General features: G+C 43.9%; 1 protein-coding gene across 2 annotated transcripts in view; it reads right to left on the reverse strand.

Moving 5' to 3' along the window:
- Window positions 1–15,964, reverse strand: part of PLPP1 (phospholipid phosphatase 1) — a 136,715-nt gene extending 120,751 nt beyond the window's left edge. For both annotated transcript variants that reach the window (XM_032769029.2, XM_032769028.2), the window contains exon 1: window positions 15,822–15,964. In XM_032769029.2, the coding sequence (XP_032624920.1) occupies window positions 15,822–15,879 (58 nt within the window). In that variant the 5' untranslated portion in view covers window positions 15,880–15,964. The remainder of the gene's footprint in view (window positions 1–15,821) is intronic.
- Window positions 15,965–26,704: the final 10,740 nt, after the last annotated feature.

Genomic DNA, 26,704 nt, shown 5'->3' on the forward strand with positions numbered 1-26,704 from the left:
ACACATAACATCTTTGAAGTGCCTTATAAACGTGAGCTCATTAATCTTCACCACCCCTGTTTTAAGTATGCAAACAAGTACAATTTGAGTTTTACAGATGGAGAAAACAGGTAGTGAGAGGTCAGTGGCCTGGTTTTCAGAGTTGCTGACTGCCTGTAAATCTTACTGAACTCCACCTGTACATTCTGCTGCAAATATTCAGCACATATTAGAATAATCGATTTTACCACAGTAGTACAGGTAGGAATATACAGTGAATTTGAATCTGGCTGCACTAGCATGATCACGTAAAATTATTAAAAAGGAAATCAACCTAGGGTCAAGACCTTGTTTTTCCAGATTTTGTAGCTGTCCAGCCCACTCCTATCTTGCCTTCGCTATTCCCAAAAAGGAAGCAGGCTGTCAAACAGGTGGAGAAGTTCTGCAGCTACCATCACAGATTTTCTGCTTAAAAAAGTGTGTGTGTAAAATGAATCTAATGACCAATAGAGCCTGTCAAGTTAGGTGGTTTGACCATTTCTCCACCCTAAGCTAGTATACATTGGACTGCAACTGCTGAAAGTAACTTCGAGTCAATGACCATGAACCCTGCACACATGACTGATTTTTAACTATGGAAAGACGCAAAGGTTCTCCTTTCCTGTGCAGCTTAGTAAGAATGTAGCACAGCAGCGTTCTACTTAAACAAATAAGGTTCTTAACAGATCCAGGTTATGATGGCAGTGTCAGAGAAACTACAGGTTTTCCATAACACACGACACCATTCCTAAGACCATGCCATTTTTCCATACTGTATCACAATAGCATGCATCAGAATATAAATAAGAGAACTATTTTAGTAAACCAGAGCCAGGCATTCTCTTGGCAAATTGGAGTTTTCGTAACTTATAACTGTTTCCAGAGAACACCAGCTGTGTCTTTAAACTTTCATTATAGTGTTTCAAAATAAACTGCATTTTAATGAACATTTAAGTAATTAGACATAGTATTTGTTTTTGCAAAAAAAAGTGTTCTACTTTTGAAGCTGGACAAGTTTGTTCAGAGTTAGTTTAAAAGTAATACGCCTTTTATGTAACTGTCACATTTGAGTACACAGAATGGTTCTACAGTATGTTCAGATACATCTCATCTAACTTTTCTCAACTTTTATCTGTATGAAGAAGAAGGAAGCTAGGTGATATAGAGAAGTAAGTGCTTAGATACCACAATATTTCGTGTGTGTAGAGGTATTATCTGCCCTGTTGAAGATTATAATAGAACCATTAGCTATATACAGATCGACAACTGTCTTGCCATATATTTAAGATGTCCGTTATTAAGAACTTTCCCTTTGGGAAGAAAGTTCCATTTCTAATGCTGATGTGATCACAGATCTAAGAAGAGAATAAGAGGTGACAGAGTCCTGAGTTTGAATGAAATTCTGATTTTAATACAGGCCACAGAAAGAACTGTAAACATGAAAGCAAATAATGTGTGTATTGGGGAGGATGGAAGTAGAAGTGGTGGACTTTTGCATATAAAGAAGCATCCACAAAATAGGCAGGCGGTCCGAAAGGTTAATTTTAACTAGAAAAAAAAAAATCAGATCTGTCTTTTTAAGACGATTCTGTGGTAACTGGAGAGCCTTGTGAAATGACATCACAGGACACTGAAAGCTAAACCAAAGAACAAAGGAGGGGAGCCATTTTTTACTCAACTTGTCTAAAAAAATTTAAATTAATACCATAGAATATCAGGATTGGAAGAGACCTCAGGAGGTCATCTAGTCCAACCCCCTGCTCAAGGCAGGACCAATCCCCAGATAGATTTTTGCCCCAAATCCCTAAATGGCCCCCTCAAGGACTGAACTCACAGCCCTGGGTTTAGCAGGCCAATGCTCAAACCACTGAGCTACCTCCCCGCATTTGATGCCAATACCTGCTGTCACTTGGTAGAAAGGATGTCAGTTAAAGGGCTGACATTAAATTCTTACAGCTTAATAGGAGGGGTGCAGTGAACATTGGAGGCCTATGGAACATCTTCAAGAAAAACTACAACAGAACAAACCTTTGCTGATATTTTTATGTCAAGAAGGAGACTATTATATAAGCAGCACAAGGGGCACAAAATTTAATTTTTTTTACATCTTTTGTAGGTCACTTTAAAAGTATCTTGATATCACAAGCTAAAGCTCTTCAATGACTTACACATCTCAAAAGTTTAATATTAAAAAAATTCATGAATACAAGTGACAGCATCTAACTAGTTTTCAGATTAATATTGGTTGGAGAAGTTAACCAGAGTGGAACCCAAACAATGGCAATAAAGTAATTCAGTATTAAGGTTGGAAAGCAGTTATAATCAAATGGTGAGCTCATTCCCTGTCATCCTGGAAGAATGGCAAGGTCTCCCATGAGTAAGTCTGCAGTAGGAGGAAACAGCATAGCCACAATTAATGAAAAGGGGCCAATTTCTGAATATCTCCACTAGGACTGCATAGGAGTTTCTGAAGCAATACCTGAGCATAATTACTCTCTCTCTCTCTCACACACGCCCCTATAACTTAGAACATACGCAGACAATGGGAATATAAGCACTCCCCAAATCATTAAGGGATTCTCCTGCTTTAGATCATTAACAGTCAAAAGTTTTCATATCTGGACCAAAACGAAGAAGAAGATGGAAGAATTGCTGCCAAGTCCCCCTCCCCCCAGCTTTAAAAAACTATTTATATATATAGCAACTGGATAGCGTAGTGGTTAAGAGCACTGCCCTTTGATATGGGAGACTGCCCTTTGATACGAGAGACCGGGGTTCAAATCCCGGTTAGTACCCAACTTTCCAGTAGGGGTCCTTGGGCAAAAGACCCCCTAACGCTTCACCTGGCTACCTCAAATATGAGAGTGACATGAACTAGGAGAGTGATGCCGGCTTGGATGTCGCCCGGATTAACAAGGTCCGTGCCAGATGTTGAGGAACCAGGACAATCTGATAAGTGGGCTACTGGAACAAGCCATTCATGGATGAGACAAGAGAACCTGAAATTGATGGAATGCTACTACAACAGTAGACCTAATGAGAGGGGATATATGAAACGTATGAGGGGACTATAGATGGCAAAATTCCTTACATCCACGCTTACTGAGAAACAGTAGTTATCCCGACATTGCTTCAATCATTAGTAAAAGGAAGTGCTCTCCACAGTGGTAGACCAACTCCACATTGACATATCCCAGACTCGAAGAAGGACCTGGACAGAACAAGTGATGTGCAGGCCCACCCTGAAGCTGAAAACTTTCGCTGCCACCCCCTCCATTTGCAGAGCACAGCATGCTGATATTAGTAGGCGATAAGATCATGGAGAAAACTAGCTCACGTCATCTTGAGATTGATTACCAAGGGCTCAGTGGTGGCGAAGGTACATCAGATAGTATGTTAGAAGATGCCATAGAGCTCGTGACAATCCCTCTAACACCATAACTCAACCAATGAACTGGTATACGTCAGCCTCTGTAATCCTTGGAGATGCCTATGGTACGACGATACAGACGAACAACAGTATTGTACCCACCCTGCGAAAGTGAGGTGGAGGGATAGATCAAGGCGACTACGGAGAGAGTTAGTCAGGCGGGTGGACTTAGCCAGCAACGGTGTAGAGATTATAGGATAAGACTTTGGCTACTTGAAAACATACAAGGGCCTGACTCCATCTGAGCCCTAGAGACTGCTAAAAAGAAAGGCTCACGCACTGGCTACCAGGCTAAGGAACACTAGGAGAAGGAGAGACCAAAAAGTAAATGCCCTGCTTCTCCAAAGAACCATCCAAGGTGTTATTCCCACTGCAGGTTGCAACAACACGTAATGCAGAGCTACCAGCAGCAGAACTAATCGTACTGGAAGAACATCTGGGAGGAAGAGGAGATCATAACCCAGTGCAAAGTGTTGCAGGACCTGCAGAGACGACAAGGCATATTCCACACAGAAACATACATCCCAGTAGGAATGAATCAGACAGCGGGTTCAAGAAAAACACGAAGAGATGGGGCAGCACCTGGACCAGACATGATCCACACCTACTGCTAAAGAGAACTAACAAGAGTGCATGAACGCCTAACAGCACAGATGAACCGCTGCTAGCAGCAGGCTTCGACCCAAACTGGCTAACCAAGGAAGACAGTGCTGATCATGAAAGGCCCCTGCAAGGAAACACGAACCGACCCAATAACCTGCCTCCCCACAACATGGAAGTCCATCAGGCATCATAGCCGCCAAGCTACAGGACCATAGGGCCAGTACATGAGCACAGTCAGAGAAGGCATTGGGAACCACACTAGTTACTCATAGATAGAGCGTCGCCCAAGGTCTAGACAGACCAATTCTGAAGCACAGCCTGGATTGACTACAGAAAGCCTATGACTCAATTGCCGCACAGGTGGATCTGTGAATGTCTGGCGCTATACGAAGTCAACAGGACAGTAAGGACTTCCTCAAGAACTTCCATGGGACTATGGAAGTCAACTCAAGGCAGCTTGCGCAAGTGGCCATCAAGTGCCGCATATACAAGGTGATGCACTGTCCCTGCTGCTGTTCTGCATAGGCCTAAACCCCCTCAGCCAGATAATCACAAGGACTGGATACAGGTTCAGGAGTGGAATACCCATCAGCCACTCCTCTCACTGGATGACATCAGAGCTGTTTTAAGAATGAACGAGACATCGACTCGCTATCCACCTGACGGGCGGATCTACAATGAGGTATCGGGATGTCATTCGGATCGGAGAAGTGTGCCGGATGATAGTGTGAAGGGAGGAAGGTAGTCAAGACTGATGGGGTGGAACTACCAGGGGGCCACATAGCAGACATACAGACCAGCTACAAGTCACTTGGCGTTCCCACAGTCACATGGATACCCCGCATGAGGAGGCAAGGAAGACAGCAACATCCAAGTATCACCAAAGGGATAAGACAGGTCCTGAAGAGCCCGCTCAGTGGGAAGAACAAGATCCATGCCATCAACACATACCCTGCTGTATAGTGAGCTGGCCAAAGGAGGACATGGAGGCCTGATGTTGAAGACCGGAAGCTCCTCGCACGCTGCACGGAGGTTTCCACCCCAAGTCAACACCCAGAGACTGTATTACAGCCGAAAGAAGGTGGCGGGGCTTGTGTGAGCGTCAAAGCCACTGTCCTGGACGAAACCCGGACATCAGGAGTACATCGCATAAGATGGCCCCAGAGATGAGCTGCTGAGAGAATGCCTGAGGACGCAGCAGACATGGGAGGGAAGACCAAGCAGAAGAAGTTGCCATGGCAAGACAAGACCCTGCATGGGATGTACCATCGACAGATAGCTGAGGTGGCTGACATTGTGGAAATCCTACCAGTGGCTGGAAAGGGCTGGACTAAAAGACAGCACTGAGGCACGATCATTAGCAGCACAGGAACAGGCACTGAGCACCAGATCCATTGAAGCAGGGGTCTACCACACTAGAGAGGACCCAAGTGCAGACTGTGCAGAGAGGCCTCAGAGATAGTCCAACACATAGTGGCAGGATGTAAGATGCAGGCAGGAACAGCATACAACTGAACGGCACAACCAAGTGGCTGGCATTGTGTACAGGAACATCGGCCAGCGTATGGGCTAGACCCTCCCAAGACCAGATGGGAGATTCCACAGAAGGTTTGTGAGAGAATAGCAGGCTAAGATTCTGCGCGGACTTCCAGATCCAGATGGACAGGCAGGTACTGGCCCATCAACCAGACATTGTGGTAACAGACAAGGACCAGAAGACAGCGGTGGTGATAGATATAGCAGTGCCAAGTGACAGCAACATCAGGAAGAAGGAATATGAGAAGTTGGAGAAGTATCAGGGCCTGAAAGATGAACTAAAGAGGATGTGGAAAGTGAAGGCCAAAGTGGTCCCAGTGGTGGTAGGAGCACTCAGGACTGTGACTCCTAAGCTGGGTGAGTGGCTCCAACAGATCCCAGGAACAACATCAGAGCTCTCTGTCCAGAAGAGTGCATTGCTAGGAACAGCTAAGATACTGCGCAGAACCCTCAAACTCCCAGGCCTCTGGTAGAACACCCGAGGTTGAGGAAGACACATACCACCCATAGGGGTGAGAAGGGCATTTTTATATATATATATATATTATAAACAAACGAACAACACAGTACAATAAAAAACTAGCTCAAAGAGCCAGCCTTCAACCCCTCTAGAAAAGGGCACAAACATAACATGCCATAGGGCAGGGGAGGGCAAACTTTTTGGCCTGAGGGCCACATCTGGATATGGAAATTGTATGGCAGACCATGAATGCTCACAAAATCGGGGCTGGCTACGAGAGGGTGTGAGGGGTCTGGCTGGGGGTGCAGGCTCTGGGGTGGGACCAGAAAGGAGGAGTTCAGGGTGCAGGAGGGGGCTCTGGGCTGGGGTGCAAGGGGGTGAGGGCTCCAGCTGGGGGTGCAGGCTCTGGGGTGGAGCTAGGGATGCAAGGTTAGAGGTGCAGGAGGTGCTCCAGGCTGGGACTGGAGGGTTCAGAGGGAAGGAGAGGAATCAGGGCAGGGGCAGGGGCATGGGAGGGGGCCAAGGGTGCAGGCTCCAGGCAGCACTTACCTCAAGCAGGTCCTGGAAGCAGCAGCATGTCCCGCCTCGGACTCCTATGCAGACGTGCGGCCAGGTGGCTCTGTGCACTGCCTCACCCACAGGTGCCGCCCCAACATCTCCCATTGGCTGTCATTCCTGGCCAACGGGAACTGTGAGGGCACTGCTTGGGTGGGGACAGCGTGCAGAGCCCCCTGGTTGCCCCTACATGTAGGAGCTGGAGGAGAGACATGCTGCTGCTTCTGGGAGCCGCACGGAGCCACAGTATGCAGGGAGTAGGACAAGCCCCTAACCCAACTCCCCAGCAGGAGATTGAGGGCCAGATTAAACACGGCCTGGGGGCCGTAGTTTGCCCATCGCTGCCGTAGGGGGTTACTATATTCTCTCATTACAATTTACAAACATCAACCCCCAGTCAGAATCTTTGCAGTTACAATTTGGTTTTATGCTGCAAGTTTATTCTGTGGTCAGAACTGTAGCCACACATCAGTTAACGCATAGTAGTTGCAATTCTGTGGTCATGTAACAATGTATCCCAAGAAGTTAAAGTATATTTTAAGAGTGTCCTATTTCTCATACTCAGCACCACTGTGATGTCTTCATGTTAATCTCACACGGCCCAGTCTTGCTCCCTCTGAAGTCAATCAGGAGATTTGCCATTGATTTCAGCAGGAGTTAGACAGGTGATGGTGAAAAAGTTTACATTAGGGTTTCCATGCTTCATTACAGACTATAAATAGACTGTACGGAATTGGCAAACCCGGGAGTTTTATTTTAATTTTACACTCATGCCTGAAATCCAGACAATTATGTTTTAAAAAAGTCTCCTGAAGTCAGTATTTTCCACCGACTTCAACAGGCTTTGAATGAGGCCCAAACTTATTTTATTGAAGCAGACTCCCAGCAAAGAGGAGGGGAAGCCCCCCCTCCCTTTTTTTAAACAGACAGTTAAAAGCAGGTTGGATGGAGCACTCAAGACCATATGAAAGGGAACAAACCACACTGGCAAACCAAGAGGACAGACTCCTTGTTCTTATGGGTCTTTACCATCTCTGATTTCTGTAAGTAGAGAATCTAACAATCTGCTAATTGATTACTTTTTATTGAGGCTTTTGTGAACTTAATCTTTTGTGACTAGTAGGGAGTTTTAAAAAAAAACTTTTGTAGCTATATATTGTGTTCTTTCAGTTCAGTCATCACACTTTTGATAGTTGGTTTCACATATTCGATCCAGCTGAACTAAACCTGAAGACATTCTTCCCACCTCCACCCATAAGTGCTGCCACCAGTCGTGTGCTGAGGCGGGGGGAGGCTAAGACCCTCTATGTTGTTTGCCCAGTGTAAAAGGTCTCTTTAGTCAGTTGCTCCCTAACTGATTGTGTAAGAGAACCTCTTTTACTTTCCTTTGACTATCTCATTTGATCTTCATCCTTCCCCTCCCTCTGCAACCACCTAATATAGGTAGAGATGTTTACTGATCAGCTGAAGCGCTCACCAGCATCTTCATACATTATTCCAAGGAGAGACTGATACGGTTTTAAAATTTAATCCATCAGGAGACATGGGGAATATAGAGAACTAACCTAAAATATAGGTAGTGCAGAGAAAATAGAAGTTTTCCATGAAGGCAAACAACTACAGTAAGTACACTATATACACAGTTTGAACTGAAGCTACTAAAACCCAGGTGCTTCCATCTAAAACATAAGAGCCAGATCAGCAGCTTAAGACAATAGCTACTAACTAGTAAATACTAGATTAAGACTAACTCTGGATTTTTGCTTCCTAATATGGCAGAAGTGACAGCTTCTGCATGAAGTTGATCACATTATGCAAAGCGAAGGGAGTTTTTTGGGTGCTGTTCTTGGCAGCAAAAGCATTCAGGGATTAGGAAAAACAAAAACAGGGTGAGGAAAAAGCCTTGCAGTTTTGTTCAGTTACCAGTGTTCTCAGCAGATTTTAGAAGAGAATGCTTCTCTCACGTGCGCTGTAGCTAATTTGAAGACAAGTTGCCCCTTTCACCTGACTCTGAAGATTCAACAACAATTTGCATTCTAGAAGTTTAACATCCACATGATGAGAAACTTGGAAGTGGTACCAACAGTATGTTTGTGAGTCACAAGAAGTCAAGGTAAAGGTGGCAAGGCTAGTGAACTACAGCATTCAGGAACTGTAATACACAGAAATAGGCCTTGTTTGAGCAGCACTGACACCTCAACTGTCATTTATGCTTTGCCTTCACTGAGGCTATATCTACAATACACACACACACTGCAGATGTAGCTCAGGGGTGAGCAAACTATAGCCCTCAAGCTCCGGCTGCGGCTTGCGGGGCTCCAGCACTCCAGCCAGGGACCAGGGTCAGGGGCCGCTCCATGCAACTCCCGGAAGAAACAGCATGGCCCCCCTCCAGCTCTTACATGTAGGGGCAGCCGGGGACTCTGCTCTGCACACTGCCCCTGCCCTCGCAGCTCCCATTGGCCAGGAACTGCGGCCAATGAGAGTTGCAGGGGCAGTGCCTTTGGACAGGGAGGTGCCTCCAGATAGGAGCCAGAGAAGGGACATGCTGCTTCTGAGAGCCACTTGAGGTAAGCGCTGCCTGGAGCCTGTACCACTGAGCCTCCCCCTGCACCTCAATCTCCAATCCTCTTCCCGCCCTCCAAACCCCTCAATCCCAGTCCAGAGCACCCTCCTGCACCCCAAACCCTCATCCCCAGCTCCATCCCAGAGCCTGCATCCCCATCCGGAGCCCTCACCCCCTTCCCAGCCCAGAGCCCCCTCCTGCACCCTGAATTCCTTTCTGGCCCCACTCCAGAGCCCGCACACTCACCCCCATTTTGTGAGCATTCATGGCCCGTCATACAATTTCTATTCCCAGATGTGGCCCTTGAGCCAAAAAGTTTGCTCAACCCTTGTGCAGCAACACATTAGTAAAATACTTTGGTGGTGGGGAGGAGACAGAGCAGGACGGGGGAACAAAAAACAGAACAGCACCTTGCTGCTGCTGGAGCCTCTCCCTACAGCAGGGAAGGGCTCCAGCAGCACAGGAGCAGTATGACACTGTGCTGCTCAACACAGCAGTGTAGACAGGAAGCAATGCTTGGGATAGCAGGAAGTGTCTAGGGTATGTACTCACATACATACCTACTCCCTTCAGGGCATCTTTTCGCTGCTCTCCTAAGCTGTGCCCCACCAGCTATGCTGCTATTTGTGCTGGGGGCAGGGGCTACATGTTCACCAAAAGAAGCATGCAGCATAGAGTATATGGAGTATAGACACTCCATGTGGGTAAAATATGGGGAAGGGGGGTTTAAAAACAGAGATAGTTAATGCTTATTAACTAAGATTTTTACAGCAAGATTATGACTAAACACTTCAACTATCTTTCTGTAGACCCACACACCATCTTTTTTTGGCAGTAGAGACATCGCCTTAGCCTCTAATCCACCCAGAGTGGAAGAGAGATACTGGTCCACATTTGTTCCAGACAAATTATAACACAATGCTCTATGTGAGCCAATACTCTTCTGCAACTTTCACAATTCCATCACTTTCAATAATTTTAAAAATGAAGCTGATTTAAATCTAACAGAGTCAGCATTCTCTTATCTTAAGTATTATTAATCACAAAAGCATAATTATAGTCAGTGACTAATTGATATTTGTATATTGCTTCTGCCACACTGCATCAGCTTTATGGGAGGTAGACAAGATGATCTGCACTATAAAAGAAATTACTTCTCTTTTTAGATGTACACAACACAATAAAAATGATAAGTAATCCTCTCCTTCTGTAAATAACTTGAGGAACTAAACTATCTAGCTGGAAGAGTATTCATCTAACAGCGTCACAGGTGTTTCATCAACCATGTTAAGACATCAGCAGTGTTAATAATTCATCATCAACGGGAAGAAGAAAAAAATTCAATTTCCTCATAGCTTTATTGTACCTACAGTCAGGGATTTCTACCCCACAACTGTCAAGTCAATAGTTTATTCTGCATGGGTTAAGTAATGGTTTAAGGGGTTTTTTCTTTCAGTTGTTCAAACCAATGAATTTGTTCACCTTCAATAAGTCAGCACATCCTGTAGGCAAATGTCATGTGCTTTTACCTGTAGGCCCAAAGTGCAAACAACTATGATCTTCAGGGAAAACATGAGTCAGGAAATAAAAAGCCCTGTAAATAATACAAGCTTGTTTAATTAGAAAACAAACTGACCAGTTTCTATGGCACTTTGACACCCAGTGTTGCATTTTCACGCTGTCTTGTTTATATTACACTGTATATTCTTTGGGGCAAGGACTGCATCTTACTATCTTGTAAGCATTGTGTTCCTCTACGGTAATCTTAATATATAAGTGAGGGCTCAACTGCAAGATACCTGGACAACCTATACACATACATTTCTCCATTAGAAAAGGGGGATGTTCTGGGGTGTGCAGGAAGAGGAGGTAATCTGTAGTTCAGACCACCTGTACTTTTTAGAGGAGAAAAAAATATTTCCCTATAAGCAAAGATATATAGTACAATAACCTTGAAAATAGGTTATTGCCCACAGTTTTGCAGACCAGTACAGGAAACACTATGGGTAAAAGAAAGGAAAAAAAAAAGAAAAAAAAGACACTCAAGATACAGTGAAATTCAAATAATTTTGTAGTAGACTCCAAAAAGAAACAAAGTTTACATATAAAGTCTTGGCAAACCGCCCCCCCCCCCCCATGGGGTAACAACCTTTTTTTATGACAACATATCAAAATTTGAAGTTGGTCCCAGACTCTGGCTGGTCTATCAAGCTACAAGTGTTTTGAATGACATTGCTAAGGAGGGTTTCCCCTGATATATCAGACACCCTCCACTGGTCACATTCATTAAACATTAAGCTTAATTCCCAGTAGGGGACCTGTGGATATCTTTAGACCCACAGGCCCACAGATCATTTGAGTAGCACAAGGTGAGACCCAAGGATGTTTGGAGAACTAGAAGCATTTCATATCAGGGAGGAGTTTTCCCTCAGAAGTGTAAATATCTTTAATGAAGACCCTAGGCTAAAGCCACACTCTCCATAATACACTGAACTAAAATCAGGTGCTCTTCCCAGGGACTCGCTCACCTCACTCAAGGACAGACAGACAAGCACCAAAGTCTATTCCCGTCCCATCCCCTTCAGGTATAAACTAAGCCATTCCCTAATTTTACAGATAGTACAGCCCACATATTTTAACGAATTAGAGATGACGTGAAGAAGAGCTCTGTGTAGGTGAGAGAGACAAGCTTTCACACTAACAGAAGTTGGTCCAATAAAAGATATCACCTCCCCTACCTCGTCTGTCAGGTTTCGTTAATGCACTTAAGCCTATGGGCGTGGAACAATTCTCTTTATGTGACACACTGGTCACATTTCCCTCCCTCCCTTCCCCACCCCATCTTGTTAACTGCTCAGGCTAAAGAAGATGCATTTGTAAAAGAGACTCTCAGCTACCCAGTAGTCAGACTCCAATCAGCAAAGCACCTAAGTGCGTTCTTTTCTCTAGAGGGGTCCAAGAATGCAAAGAAGAAGAATATTCTGATGCTGGGCAAGAGGAGTGTTCACTCATGGGCCATGCAGGAGCTCATTCTATTATAGAAATTTGTATTGCTTAGGAGCCTCAATCATGGACTGTGACCCCACTGTGCTAACTGCTGCATACAGAACAAAGGCCATGCCTACCCCAAACAGCTTACAGTCCAAAGAAGACAACAGATGCATACAGACAGATGGGGGGAAAGTACAAGGAAACAATGAGATAGCCTAATCAGTCTGACCAATGCTATGGTGTCAGCACATCGACAGCCTAGCTGTTGTCAAGTTTTCTGTAGGGTTCATAGCAAAGGAGGATTTTGAAAGAGAATAATCAGTTAGTTTTGCAGATGTTTACAAGAAGCTTCTCTCAAACATGGGGGGCAGCACAGGAGAAAGCATAAAGGTGATGATGCTGTGAGCCAGAGGTAGGTGCCAACTTTTTGATAAGATATTGAATGAGAGAGAAGAGGTAGGATAAGGATAGATTGTGAAGGGCCTGGAAAGTGAAGACAAGTAGCTTACGTTTGATGCTATAGTGCCAATGAGAAGCGTAGTAAGGAAAGTAACTGAAAGACTTCCCTGATAGATAGGCTGTCCATTTAGGGAATACTACCCCAGTTCTCACTTACTGAGGGACAACATCCACTCATTGATATACTTTGCTTTCCACAACCAAATCTCTGTACAACTTCGCATAAGTGATGTACCTGAATACTTGGATGCTAATATCTAAACTGTATTCTTAAATTTATTCACCTAAATTTGAGTTATTGCTGATTATGTACTCTATGTATCGTATGACTTTTAAAAACAAGCTCTATTTGTGGATAATCTAAGAACTACACCCAGATGTACAAGCACTCTTTTCTCAACCTATGTATTACATAGTTTTTTTTTTTAACATTAGCTTTAATTAAATTTTTAATTCTGTTCTTATCAGAAGGCAAACAAGTGGAGGGCTTCAAAGAGAAGAATGACATGGTCAAAACAGAAGGATAGGAAAACAATCTGTGCAGCAACATTCTGAATGGAAATGAGCACAGCAGGATCAATTTATCAAGGCCAGAGAAAGAGACATTTCTCATATTGATTACTGCAAAGCCAGGATGAGAAGTTTAGCTATGTGGATGGATTCAAACAGCCATAGTTTAGGGATGTTATGCACAAATATCTGCAAGGCTTTGATATAAACCTCAGTGAGAGAACCTAGAGAGATGTCTGAGTAAGAGAGAAAGCCCAGGCCTGAGTACCAAGCAGAATGGTAGTGTTGTCCACAGCAATCAATAAAGGAGATAGTGGGGAGGAGAATGCTAAAACAGAAATTTTAGTTTATGCCGACAGACTTAAGGGAAGGTCAGAGAAATCAGTTCAGTTTTTAATAGTATCCATCATTGGAAATTTAAGATTCATGTAATTTTTTTGGTCACCTTCCCTTAATTTTAAACTTGCTGTGAAGTGTTTATATATTTTACATATTTTAAATTAAAGAAAATTTTACTGTCTTGAATTTAAAATGTATGTGTAATGCTAAATACTTGACCCATTAAAAAGGCATTTAAAAATCCCAACATAAAATTAAGTCTTAACACCTTAGAAGGCCACAAAAAAGGTATCAAATTTAATATAGCAAGGCTGTTAAAAATATTCCAAGTTTTGTAACTGATCACAACTTGCAGCCATTTGGCTACATGGAGCCAAATCTGCTTTCCAAAAGTAGTAGCCTACTGATGTTGATGTATTATGATGACTAATGGAGCTGCAGATAGGGAATACTACAGTTCCAAGTTAGCCAATCAGCATCAATTATAATCTGACTCGACTGCTTTGGCAGCATATCACTAAAAACTGATGAGATGGTTGCATGTTCGTGGCCATTTTGCAAATGTCTTCACTGCATGCATACATTTTTTGTTGGTGGTTTTTTTTTTTTGGTTTTTTAAAGTGAGTGATCATTAGATGCAGATCTAGATATAAATAATGAAAGGAGGGGTTGTTCCAAATTGACATTAAAATATTCCACTGCATTTTATTATTTGTTAACATGAAATTGCTTCTTGAGCAAGATCACAACTATGCTTTCTTATTAAAGGTCCATTTAAAAAAAATAAATCAGTCTGTTTTTTGGATCAACTGAAGGATGTTTTCATCTACAGCCCAAAGACCAGATGTGTGATCCTCTCAGCAGTATGGCAAGGTTTTGATGACATGACACTAAAACCATCCAATAGCCCTGTACCATTTATACCAACAGTGCAGCTGCACTATTTTTGAAAGATAAGTATTAACGCCAGGGAAGTCACACTAAAAGCTGTTAACAGTTTTAACAGGGCTGGGGCATGCTAGATAGTAGACATTAGAAAATAGTAATGAAAGAAATTGTAAACCCTTAAACATTCCTATTAGTCTCCACGAAGTCCAATACTGACATCTGCTTATGGAAGAAGATGCTACATCACCACAAGCATGCTACTGAGATTACAAGTTATACTTGGAATTCCATCCATTTACTTGTATCAGCTTTTACTAAAGAGTGGTTTTCCCACTACTAGCTATGTAAATTGAAGGTTACCTTTACAAGTGCCTAGGGTTGGAGAGTGGAGGACATGGACAACAGCCAGATATAACGTATTAAGATGAGGACCAATAGACTTATCCAAAATGTATTTATTTTAAGCAGGAAAGAATTTATTGTAGATTTCATCTACTGCATCATTACTACTGTATACCCATCCTTCATGCCACAAAACAAAGAACAAAACACATTTTCCCAACTAGCCCTCTTGTTGATTTTTCTGCAGAAGAAAGTGGGCTACCTAAACCAAGGAGGAAAGAAAAACAAATCTCCAAAAAAGACAAAGCCTACAAAATACAGAAGTTTCCTGGGCTGTAACCAGAATGGGTTTGCTACTCATTGACTGTCAAAGCAGATGAAAAATAAAAAAACGAATAAGGTTAGAGACCTGGAAGAAGTTGAGAGAGCAGCTTTGCATCACATTACACAAGACAAAATTAGCAAGGCTTAGCCTTCTAAAAACAAACGCTCATTTCCTCTTCATCACCACTGTCACAAGCTCGTCAACTACATTAACATACCTAGATAAAGAAAGGAACAAAATCCTAGTGAACCTCAAAAACCTACAGAAAAATAGCCCGAGCCATCTGCTTTCCAGCGGAACTAGCTCTGTCAGAGGGCAACCCCCTCCAGTGCTTCACTTCTGTCGGTAACGAACCGCGGTAGGACTATATACGTGCTTCCTGTTTAAAGCCATTAACTGCGTTAGCCAGCTGCTGATCATCCTGATTTGGGGCAGTCTCAGCGACCAGGTTTCTCCAGGTGAAGGGGAGGGCAGGGGAGGAAGAAAGGCTCCCAGTTGCGGATGAAGAAGAGAGCCGGCGGGGAGGGGATGGAAGGTGATGGGAGAGCAGTGGAAGTAGTCAGCCAGAGAAGGCTGCCCCGGTGCTGGCAGCTGGAGCAGCCTCCGTCCCAGGGGAGGACGGACAGCCGTGATTAGCGTGTGACCCGCACCGCGAGCCGAGCGGAGCCCGGCTGCAGCCAGGCGCGCACCCCACGCCGCGGCAAGGAGGGTGCCAAGCCCCTCGCCCCGCACAGCCCGCCCGGGGGACAGCAAGCGGGACAGGAGACAGAGCAAGGCACCGAAGCAGCCGCAGACGTACCCAGCACCACGCAGACCACGTCCAGGAACACGAAGGGCAGCCGCGTCTTGTCAAACATCCTGCCAGCCCTGGGCGACGGCGACGGCTGCTGCGCTGCGAGGGGCGCGGGCTCCAGCGGGGCTTGGTGCCTGGGGGTAGCGGGAGGGGCTCTGCCGCATCCAGCCAACGGCGCCTGGCACTGGCCGCTGCTGCTGCTGCCGCTGCCGCCACTGCGGCTCCTACCCGGGCTGCGGCTTTAAGAAAGGGGCGGACCCCGGCCGGCCTGCGGCGCGCGTGCGGCCGCCCCTGTGCAGACGTTCCATTCCGGGACCGCGCAAAGGCCGTCGGCCAATCGCCTCGCACCGCGGCGCGCTACGTGCTCCCGCCCCGGCGACCGAGATTCAAGGCCCGCCCCCTGGCTGCCTCGAGGGAAGGCGGGAGTTGGCCGGGAACGCTCGGCTGCGGCTGTGCTGTGGGAGTGCGGCCGCGTGCAGGCCGCCCCTCGGTGACCGCCCAGCTGGGCCAGGCCCTAGAGAACCAGGTGTGAGGGCACTGTACAGCTGGCTGCCTTGTCACCCCGGGGAGAGAGGGGCAGAGTGGTCTGTAACCCCAGACACTACTCCCCTGTTGAACCCAGGAGTCGAGAGTCTCTTTAGTCCTCCACTGGCAGCCAGGCGCTGTGAACCAGGTAAAGGATAACAGCCTACTACTTCTATCAGTCACTGTCCTAGCGCAGACCCTAGCAGCCGTGCTGTGGCTCTAGCCGTCCAAACCCTGCTGGTGACCCAAGTTGGGAGGGGGTCACTATATATGGTTCCACATGATAGAATTTCAGTTTTTCAGGGTTCTTGTCTTTTAATTAGGAAATTACATCCAAAACTGCATTAAAAGAACATTGATGTGGTGACGTCAAGCACTAAAATGCCAGGAAATTCCAGAAGTAAGGTTGCAGGTGCAGTTTTTTAGAACACTACTTTTTACTTATTTCCTTACCACCACCATCGCTGGAAAAGCTACTGGAAAGTAAAAAAAGTCAAGAGAAACTTTTTTCCCCTCACCAAAATAGAAAGAATATTTAATTTAGAAACTTTTAACTGCAAAACTAACATTTTTCACCCAAATGAAAACCTTTTGTGAACATTTTTGTTTTGGTTGAAATGGCTTTTTCCAGCAAAATGCTAATGGAAAAATCACTAGTTCAATACTGATGTAAAACAAAAATCCATCATTCAAGCCCCAGAGCATATCTATATATTCTTAAGAAACATAAAATTGCAGGCAGATTTACTGACACTACATGCAGAAACACTAGACCCAAACTATTCTGAGATTTCCCATGTATCCTACCTATCTTCTACTATATCTGTCAGTAAACAGATGGGCTTTGTGCTATGCCTGGAAGGTTGAAAAACAGGCTCTGGCAGATCAACAAGGGAAACAAGTTCCAGGGTTGAAGATGCTTTTCTCAAGATGCTGTATCTCCAGTCCCTTAGAGTTCAAATTTAGAGACTGTCAATGAGCAACTTAGCTGATCTCATCTCTCAAGGTAATACGTATGGAGAGGTGTCTTGAACAGCTAGCAGTAGAGATAAAATGACTTTAAGGATTGAGGCTGTCTACATTACAAGCACTACAGCAGCAGCTCGGCAGCTATGCTATTTATAACATAGATGCTTCCTACATCAATGCAAGGGTTTTTTTCCATCAATGTATTTTATCCGCCTCTCAAAGAGGTGGTCACTAGGTTGACTGAAGAATTCATCCGTTGACCTACCTGCATCTACATGGGGTTAGCTCAGCATAACTACGGCATTCAGAGCATATTTTTCACAGCCCTGAGCAATGTAGCTAGATTGACCTAATTTTTAAGTGTAGATGAGGCCTACACAAACACCTTGAATTGTGCTCAAAAGCAAATATGAAGTCAAGACTACATACAGAGCATGGATGTAATGTGCTTTGCAGAGCTCACAACTCTAAGCAACTGGTCTGACATATTCTACATTAAATAACACTTCAGAATGGTCTTCAAGCATATCCCCAAGTAGAGTGAATCACAGGAAGTGACAAAGACTTGACTATTCATAGTGAGGTCCATTTCTGAAAAGAAAGTTTGCAGTCACTTTGGTATGTATGGCCCCTACTTCTACCCTGTAATTCAGAAGCAAACAATGGTCCAAAAGAACTTTTAAGTTGCAAACCTATTTGATCAAGAGAAGAGGAAAGAGATCCCCCACAAGTATTGTGGATTTTATCTTTTACCCACCACATTATCTTTGTTTTGTCCAGATCAAACTTCAGACATCTCCTCTCATCCACACTCCTGTGGCTTTCGTGTAGTTTAAATGGAAAAAAGTTATCGAGATGAATGTCATTAGCAATAGTGGTGGCACTGCAGCACAAAACACCTCAAAATAGGGGCTTAGCAGCCTAACACACAGGATAAATTAATTGTACTTTGTTATCTTGAAATCCTTGTGTCAATCCCTCAAATTAAATCCTTTGATTTAGAAGCCATTTGTGCCAGTTAGGTAAAACCTGCATTGGGATGAGGAGGAAGCTCTGCACTGTCTCAAGAGACTTTGGGTCAAAAATCAGTCCCTGAAAGCTCCAAGCTTTCCAGTGCACTGGTAGAGAACTTCCCACTTGTACATGTCTTTGTGGGACATGGCTTATTTGCACCATTATGGAAGCCATCCCACAGAAGATAGGAGGTGAACCACAATCCTTTAGTTATAGTTCATGTTAGGGGTGGTTTTTCTCTGCCCTGCCTATGGGGATGCTCAGGAAGGAATTTTGCTTCCTCACACACCCACATACAGACCAATATGATTGTTGTTGTAATTTGTGATCAATTATATTATCCGCATTAACTATTCTTTGACTATCCCTGTTGTTGAGCTGTATCATTGGATATGTAGCTTGTAGTGGAGATGTCTGGCAGAAGCAGAAATCATGTTTAACATCAGGGTTGTTTTTTTAAACATTTAATACTTACAGAATAAACATCAGAACTTCCATATCTCAATCCAATTTTCCCTGTGCCAGGAGCATTCTGTAGTGATCAGTTACAGTGACTGTGTGTCTCATGTACGCTGGCAGAACTGTTGTTAAGGGTCATAGAGCAACCATTAATTGGGACCCTGACTACCAAAAAAAAGACAGTTTCCTGTCCAGGTACTTATTCACCAAGGTGCTTAAGCACATGCCTAACTTTAAGCACAGAATTAGTCCCATTTAAATCAATGGGACTACCCACCTGCTTGAAGTTAGGCACATGCAAAAGTACCTTGTTGAACTGGGACCACAGAGTGTGGCTGAAATGTTCAGTCCCTCCAATGTGCATGAGTTGTCTTTGACTTTATCTGCCTCTTAGGAATCTCCAGTAAAGCAGTGAAATCACATTATGTTCAAATTAATCTCATGTTGTCATGTCTATATTATATAGGTCAGACTAGATGATCAGAATGGTCTCTTCTGACCTCAAAATCTATGTATCTCCTTTTGGAGTGGAAGGTTGGAAGAAGGCAGGAGATGATACTCTCAAAAGACATATTGTCCCAGACACCACAAAATACCCTCTCTTTCCTTCTTCCTTTATTTCTTTTCTTTTCTCCATTCCCCCTGTATTTTCTTGTGGAGTAGTTGAGCAATAAAGGATGTTTATGACCAAGTTAATGTCCTCTGAATTTGTTTTGCTTCTACTGGTTACCCCAGAAATTAGTGATAATGTTTTCCCCATCCCCTTTAATAACTTTGTTTATGCTACTTCCCACATCTTAAGAAATCTACTCTCTTTCTCTGGTGATACTTACTTGCTGAGTAGGAGTAGCCAAACAGGACTCTTAAAGGCAATTAGTAACCAAATAGATGAGTGACTTCAGTATATGACGAGATTTTCCCAAGCTTACAGATGAACTACCCATTTCAGGATTTAGCTTTAGTGGAAGGCTAGTCAGCAATTATACTAGACATGCAAAATTAAAATTAATTAGGACTTTTGGTGCTCTCAGAGCCTGATTCTGTCACCCTTAGTGTGCAGTAATAACTGCAGGAGGAAATTAAGGGGAAGGAAAGCTCTGAAAAGATCCTCATACCAAATTTCCCCTGCATCATTCTATCAGAGGAACAGGATTTGTCTTCTGTGTAATGACACGTGGGTGTGCCTCTAAACTTGGAGGATCCAGATTTCACACACTTGGTGTCTCTGACATCATTACCATAAGCCTATTAGTTCTCAAGTTGTTCATAGAGTCTTTCTGAAAAAGAACTATGTAGGCGAGACCTGAATTTCTAATAATGAAAGCAAGCAGAACCTCCTTTCTTCTCTCCCCTTCTTCTTCTCTCCCTTTAAAGAAAAAAAGTGTAGGCTTTCTGTATACCTTTTAAATTGTCATAGTTCAAGAACACTTGAAAAACATTGTAGACTGTGTCTGGCCAGTGTGGTCCAGTGACTAGACACCTGGCTGGAAGTTGGGAAATGTGAGCTTTATTCCTGGCTCACCCAGAGAGTGGAGTGGATCAAGCACCTCTGTTTCCCGCCCCCCCCCCGCCCTTTATCTGCTTTGTATCTAGACTTAAGGGAAGAGACCGTCTCTTACTATGTTTGCACAGTACCTGGCATAATGAGGCTCTGATCTCAGATGGGGCTTCTAGGCATTACTGTACTACAAATATATCATCATCATCATTCATCTCTGCGACTGAAAAAATGCAAGACTTGTTTCTACTACTTTATCATTCCCATCATTGTTGCTGCTTCTTTCTGACCTAAAATAACAATGAACAAAAATTAAAAGAATAATAATAATGTCATCCCTGGGCTGAGGTACTGCTGTGAAGAGTGGCTGGAGTACTAGAAGCAGCACCCCAGTATTGGTGTGGGTACAGGAGTGAGTCTGGCTCATTAGATCTGGCTTCTTAATTGGAAGCGAGGCTTTTAGCATGGAAATAGGACAGGATTATCTTTGTCACAGGTTGTCAGAATCATTTTTTATGGAATACAACTCTTCCAGGGATTGTTCCAAATCCACATAACACTTTCGAGTGCTAATGTCTGCGCTGGGACCTTTGCATTAACAGATGAATATGTAAAAATCCACATTTCCCACCATCTGTTTAGTAGCTCCACATCTGGGGAGTTTTCAGGGAGTGAGTCCATGGCCCACAAGGTCCTTGGGCTCCTAAAATTACTTCCAAATTTTGCAATAACTTATGCTTCTGAAATGGACTACAGCTGAGCAGTTCTCACATGATATAAACAATGTGCAATACAGTGTTGTAAAACCACTCTCTGGTCTTTTTAACTTTACAGATTTAAAAAATATTATTCTGTGATTACAGAAGAGAACACAAACACATTATATGTATAAAGTGATCTCATAAATACCGGTGCTGCTGAGGAAAGGAATGAACTAACGATGAGATCAAGCCTCAAATTTAGAATTAGTATTTAACCCCTCCAGAGTTAAGGGGTGTTTGGAAATGTTACTATTTAAAATAACTAGTAGTAGTATATTAATTCCAAACACCCATTAACTGTGGGGTTTTAGAAATGGGTTTTAGGTCAGACTTTTCTCTTGGATAAGCACTGTCTCTGCATTTCAGATAAAGAACCTGAACCATTTTCATTGGATTGCCCATACCTCTACATTGTAGCAGTATCAGTAATGAAGACCTGCCATGATTTCCCCTATAGAGGGGAACTTGTAGGAATCCGTCTGTAAGGACATTAAAACAGGGAATATTGATATAGATCTGCGCCAGTGCTATAATTAGCAGCTGGCACTTTTGGCACTTAGCAGTTGGCATGTTTCAGATTGTTCTGAGGTACTGGGTTTCTGGGAACAAGTATACAGACCCTAATCTTAGAGTCCTGTACAAATTAATGGGCCAAATTCTGGCCCACACTATAGGCCTTTTGCATCACTATAGCCATGAAAGGGTCAAAACAGGCAGCTGAGGATTCCCCCAACATGAAGGTCCAGAGCATAATCCCTGGTTGGCATCTCAGCCCCTAGACAGATTTGAGAAATCAGAAATTAGAGCTGCCCTATCACAGGTGCACTTGGGAATAGGGCTCCAGCATACATAGCAACTGAACCAGTTTTCTAGTACAGACCTATTAATCAGCTTAAATGTCAATTAAAGACCACAAAGCTTGGGTCTTCACTGCATTACTCCAGTTGCACTCCATATACTCCAGTATTGTAGCTCCACTGATTTCAGTGGCCTCACATAGGCATAAATCAAGGTGAATCAAGCCCTATGTCCTAACTTCTTATTGAACATTATATCCCAGCAAGAAGCCAGATGAGACTAGCATCAGCTATGTGTACACTATAAAAATATGAAGAATCCCGTTCAAGAACAGAGATCTATTCTGCCAGGCAAGGGACCTTCATTGCTTCAATATATTATGTCAAAATTTTCAACTGGTGTAAATCAGTGTAGCTCCACTGAAGTCAGCTGAGGATCTGGCCCTCCGTTTTTCGAAAATAACAAAAAGAAAAATTCAGTCACAATCAGTGTCCTCACTTTTTTTTTTCCTGGACTTCTGTGTATTTTCTGTGGTCTATGGTGCTTTGCTAGTGATAAAAAGTTTTCAAACCTTTGGGCAATGTAAATATGTAAATCTTTCCAACAATTCAAGTCTCATCCTAGTACAGGCCACACCTGCAAAGGTAATTTCCCAATGCATCTGAGGCAACACTTAACCTTTGCAAAACTTCCCACTTTTCAACAGACAAATAGTGCAATCTGGAAAAAATTGAGCCTTGAATCATCAAAGAGTAAATTTTCAGTTCTGCTACTGGCTTGAAGAGTTCAGCTTGGTTTCCAGAGTTCAACATGTTATCAAACAATTCTGGGAAAAGCAGGATAATTCTGCATACAAAAGGCTAATGTTTTCTAGAGAAGCCATATAAGTCCTTGGGAAGTCTCTAATACAATTGTCAATTCATTCAGAAAAGAAAAGAGATTCATTCATATTATTTGTGGAAGATTCCAATAATTAGAGATGGGCCCAAACCATGAAGTTTGGAACTGTGCCTGGTTTCTTACTTCCTCCAACTTCAATAGACTCATAGACTGCCCAAGAGCAGCCCCCAGCCTGTGACCCTGCACCCCAGAATGTGCTCCCCAGGGCAGGTGGAGGGTGCGGGGCTCCCTAGAGCAGTCTAGGCTTCCTGGATGGGTCTAACCACGGCCCAGCTCCAGCTTCCAGCCTGGCGAGGTGACAGGGCCATGGGGTAGGACTACAGAGGGGCAGGGCCCTGAGGGAAGAGGAAGAGCGGGGTGGGGCCATGGAGGGAGGTGGACCCTTATGGCCTCCCCACTTTTACCAAGGTTACGGCACTCCTGCCTCGGATCATCCTAGTAGCCCTTCTCTGCATCTGTTCCAGTTTGAATTAATCTTTCTTAAACATGGCAGACCAGAACTATTCACAGTATTCCAGATGAGGTCTCATCAGTACCTTGTATAATGGTACTAACACTTCCCTATCCCTACTGGAAATATGTTGCCAGATGCATCCTAGGACTGCATTAGCCTTTTTCACAGCTGCATTATATAGGCAACTCATAGTCATCCTGTGATCAACCAATATACCCAGGTCTTTCTCCTCCTTTGTTATTTCCAACTGATATATCATCAGTTTTTAGCACAAATTCTTGTTGATAGTCCCTAAATGCACAACTTTGCACTATTACATTCCATCCCATTTCTGTTGCTCCAGTTTACAAGTATTCCAGTTAAGACCCTTCACTTCTAATTCCATGTTATATCTATGATCTCCAGATCATCCAGTAGTAGTAATAACTCTCTGACCCTTCAGATTAAATGTATGGAGTGCAGGATTTCCAGAGCACCTCTTCCAATAGTAAAACTTGAGAAAGGGAGTTAGAGAACAGGGAAAAGCTGCAAGGTACCCACAGAGTATTATTTCAGGTGTCTGTGTTTGTAGAATGAACAAGTAACTTGGTCCTTGGAATCCGTGGATCCTCTAATGTTTTTATGGATTTGAGGCCATCTAAATGAGGACAATACCATATACATTGCCCCATATTCCCTTGTGACTTGCCACTTGTGTAGGTTCTCTGTAAATATAACTGAGGGGATAGCTAGCACTCCCACTTTTGTAAAATGGGCCATGGAATATTAATAAGCCCAGGTGATCAAGACATTTCTTTTTCATCCTTTCACAAGTCAGACTCCAGCATGAACGCTAACACTGAGCTGGGGCATTGGTTCAGTACTGAGTCAGAGGGAAAAGTGTCAGTAACGCATGGTTTGTGCATCAGATATAGCACAGTGGAAAATCTGGACAGTAATTTGTTATAATAATGTTTATTGTTTTGGAAATACATGAGTCAGTTCATTTGACCCTTCTGGAGTTTGTGACCCTTTTCTGCATATATTTGTTCTAGATACTCTGATGTGTAATTACTTTGGAAAGCATAAAAGGTTGTCTGCAAAGTTAGCTTATCCAGCATTTTAACAGTGGACCATTATAATCCATCTTTATCATCTTCCTTTAGGCTTTCCCTTTAGCCAAATACTAATACAATCTACAAGGGGAAAGGAGCCATACAAATATAAAATATTCAAAGTACAGTACTGTACTATCATTACTGAACTCAAACTATTCCCCCTCTTTCCTTTCATTGAAAGTGGCTTCAGAGTAAGCGTGTGAACATCATTCAATCTCTGTTGTTGCAAACACTGATATCTGATATTTTCAGACTTCTCCATTTCTCCTTGCTCATAGCACCATCACAAATATATTGTTCCTTTACTGTTACATTTTTAAATTGTTCTTACTCAATAATGCTTGCTCATTTTTGATATGTAATAATGTACATATCGAACACCCCATAGGCTTACCCTTCTATATCCTTCACTGCTGATTTATTTCTCCTCTTTTCTCTCCATCAGTGCCTAAAATTTAAATAAAACATTGAACTAAAAAAATTAATAAAAGTGATTTTCTAGCATTACAAACTTTAACCAGACTCCAGATCTTTTGTTAAGACTATACAGGAATATAATGGAGTGAGTTATGACAATGTATGAACTAGAAAATAGACATGAAAGAGGACTAAGGCTCCTTTTTGCTTCTTTTTTGAATATCAGGAGCTCTCCTCCAATATTAATTGCAGATTATGTGTAGGCAGTCTGGAAAGGGAGAATAAGACGATTAGTTACATGCTAACACACATATTTAGGAGGTGCTATGATAAATATATCAATCATTATGACAGTCTATCCTATTGCAAGGGAAAAAGTGTGCTTAGTGGCAGGGGCGGATCTAGGTATTTTGCCGCCCCAAGCACGGCAGGCAGTCTGACCTTTGGCTGCTTCCCTGCAGGAGGTCCCCGGTCCCACGGATTTGGTGGCACACCTGCGGGAGGTCCACCGAAGCTGCGGGACCAGTGGACCCTCTGCAGGCGTGCCGCCCAAGGTCAGCCTGCCTGCCGCCCTCACGGCGACCGGCAGAGCACCGCCTGTGGCTTGCCGCCCTAGGCACACACTTGGCGTGCTGGAGCCTGGAGCCACCCCTGCTTAGTGGCCTCATCTACCAGGCTCTTCAGAGGTCCCCAGCTCCTCTCTCCCCCTTGCAACAGCAGGGTTGGGGTTGGGGGGTCCTTGCTGTCAAGGTTCAGAAGACAGTTGGCTTATGGGATAATACCACTGGTGTCCTGTTCCCCCTCTTTAGAAACGGCAGGATTGTGAGTGCCAGGCATCCATTTTGAAGCACTTGGAGGAGAGGAAGGAGATCAGGAACAGTCAACATGGATTCACCAAGGGCAAGTCATGCCTGACCAACCTGATTGCCTTCTATAGTGAGATAACTGGCTGTGTGGATATGGGGAAAGTGATGGATGTAATATATTACAGTATTCTTGCTAGCAAGTTAAAAAAGTATGGCTTGGATGAATGGACTATAAGGTGGATAGAAAGCTGGCTAGATTGTCGGGCTCAGTGGGTAGTGATCAACAGCTCGATGACTAGTTGGCAAGTGGAGTGCCTCATGGGTCAGTCCTGGGGCCGTTTTTGTTCAACATCTTTATTATCTGGTTGATGGGATTAATTGCACCCTCAGCAAGTTTGCAGATGACACCAAGCTGGGGGGAGAGATAGATACACTGGAGGGTGGGGATAGGGTCCAAAGTGACCTAGAAAAATTGGAGGATTGGGCTAAAAGAAATCTGATGAGGTTCAACAAAGACAAGTGCAGAGGCCTGCACTCAGGAAGGAAGAATCCCATGCACTGCTACAGGCTGGGAACTGACAGGCTAAGCAGCAGTTCTGCAGAAAAGAACCTGGGGATTACAGTGGATGAGAAGCTGGATATGAGTCAAAAGTGTGCCCTCGTTGCCATGAAGGCCAACGGCATATTGGGCTGCGTTAGCAGTAGCATTGCCAGCAGATCGAGGGAAGTGATTATTCCCCTCCATTCAGCACCTGTGAAGCCACACCTGGAGTATTGCATCCAGTTTTGGTCTCCCCACTACAGAAGGGATATGGACAAATTAGAGAGTCCAGCAGAGGGCAACAAAAATGATTAGGAGGCTGGTGCACATGATTTATGAGGAGAGGCTGAGGGAACTGGGGTTATTTAGTCTGCAGAAGAGAAGAGTGAGGGGGGATTTGATAGCAGCCTTCCCCCATCTGAAGGGGGTTCCAAAGAGAATGGAGCTAAGCTGTTCTCAGTGGTGGCACATGACAGAACAAGAAGCAATGGTCTCAAGTTGCAGTGGGGGAGGTCTAGATTGGATATTAGGAAAAACGTTTTTGCTAGGGAGGTGATGAAGCACTAGAAGCACCTAGGGAGGTGGAGGAATCTTCATCCTTAGAGGTTTTTAAGGCCTGGCTTCACAAATCCCTGGCTGGGGTGATTTAG

The sequence above is a fragment of the Chelonoidis abingdonii genome, chromosome 6 (assembly GCF_003597395.2).
Source record: "Chelonoidis abingdonii isolate Lonesome George chromosome 6, CheloAbing_2.0, whole genome shotgun sequence".
Lineage (NCBI taxonomy): Eukaryota > Metazoa > Chordata > Testudines > Testudinidae > Chelonoidis > Chelonoidis abingdonii.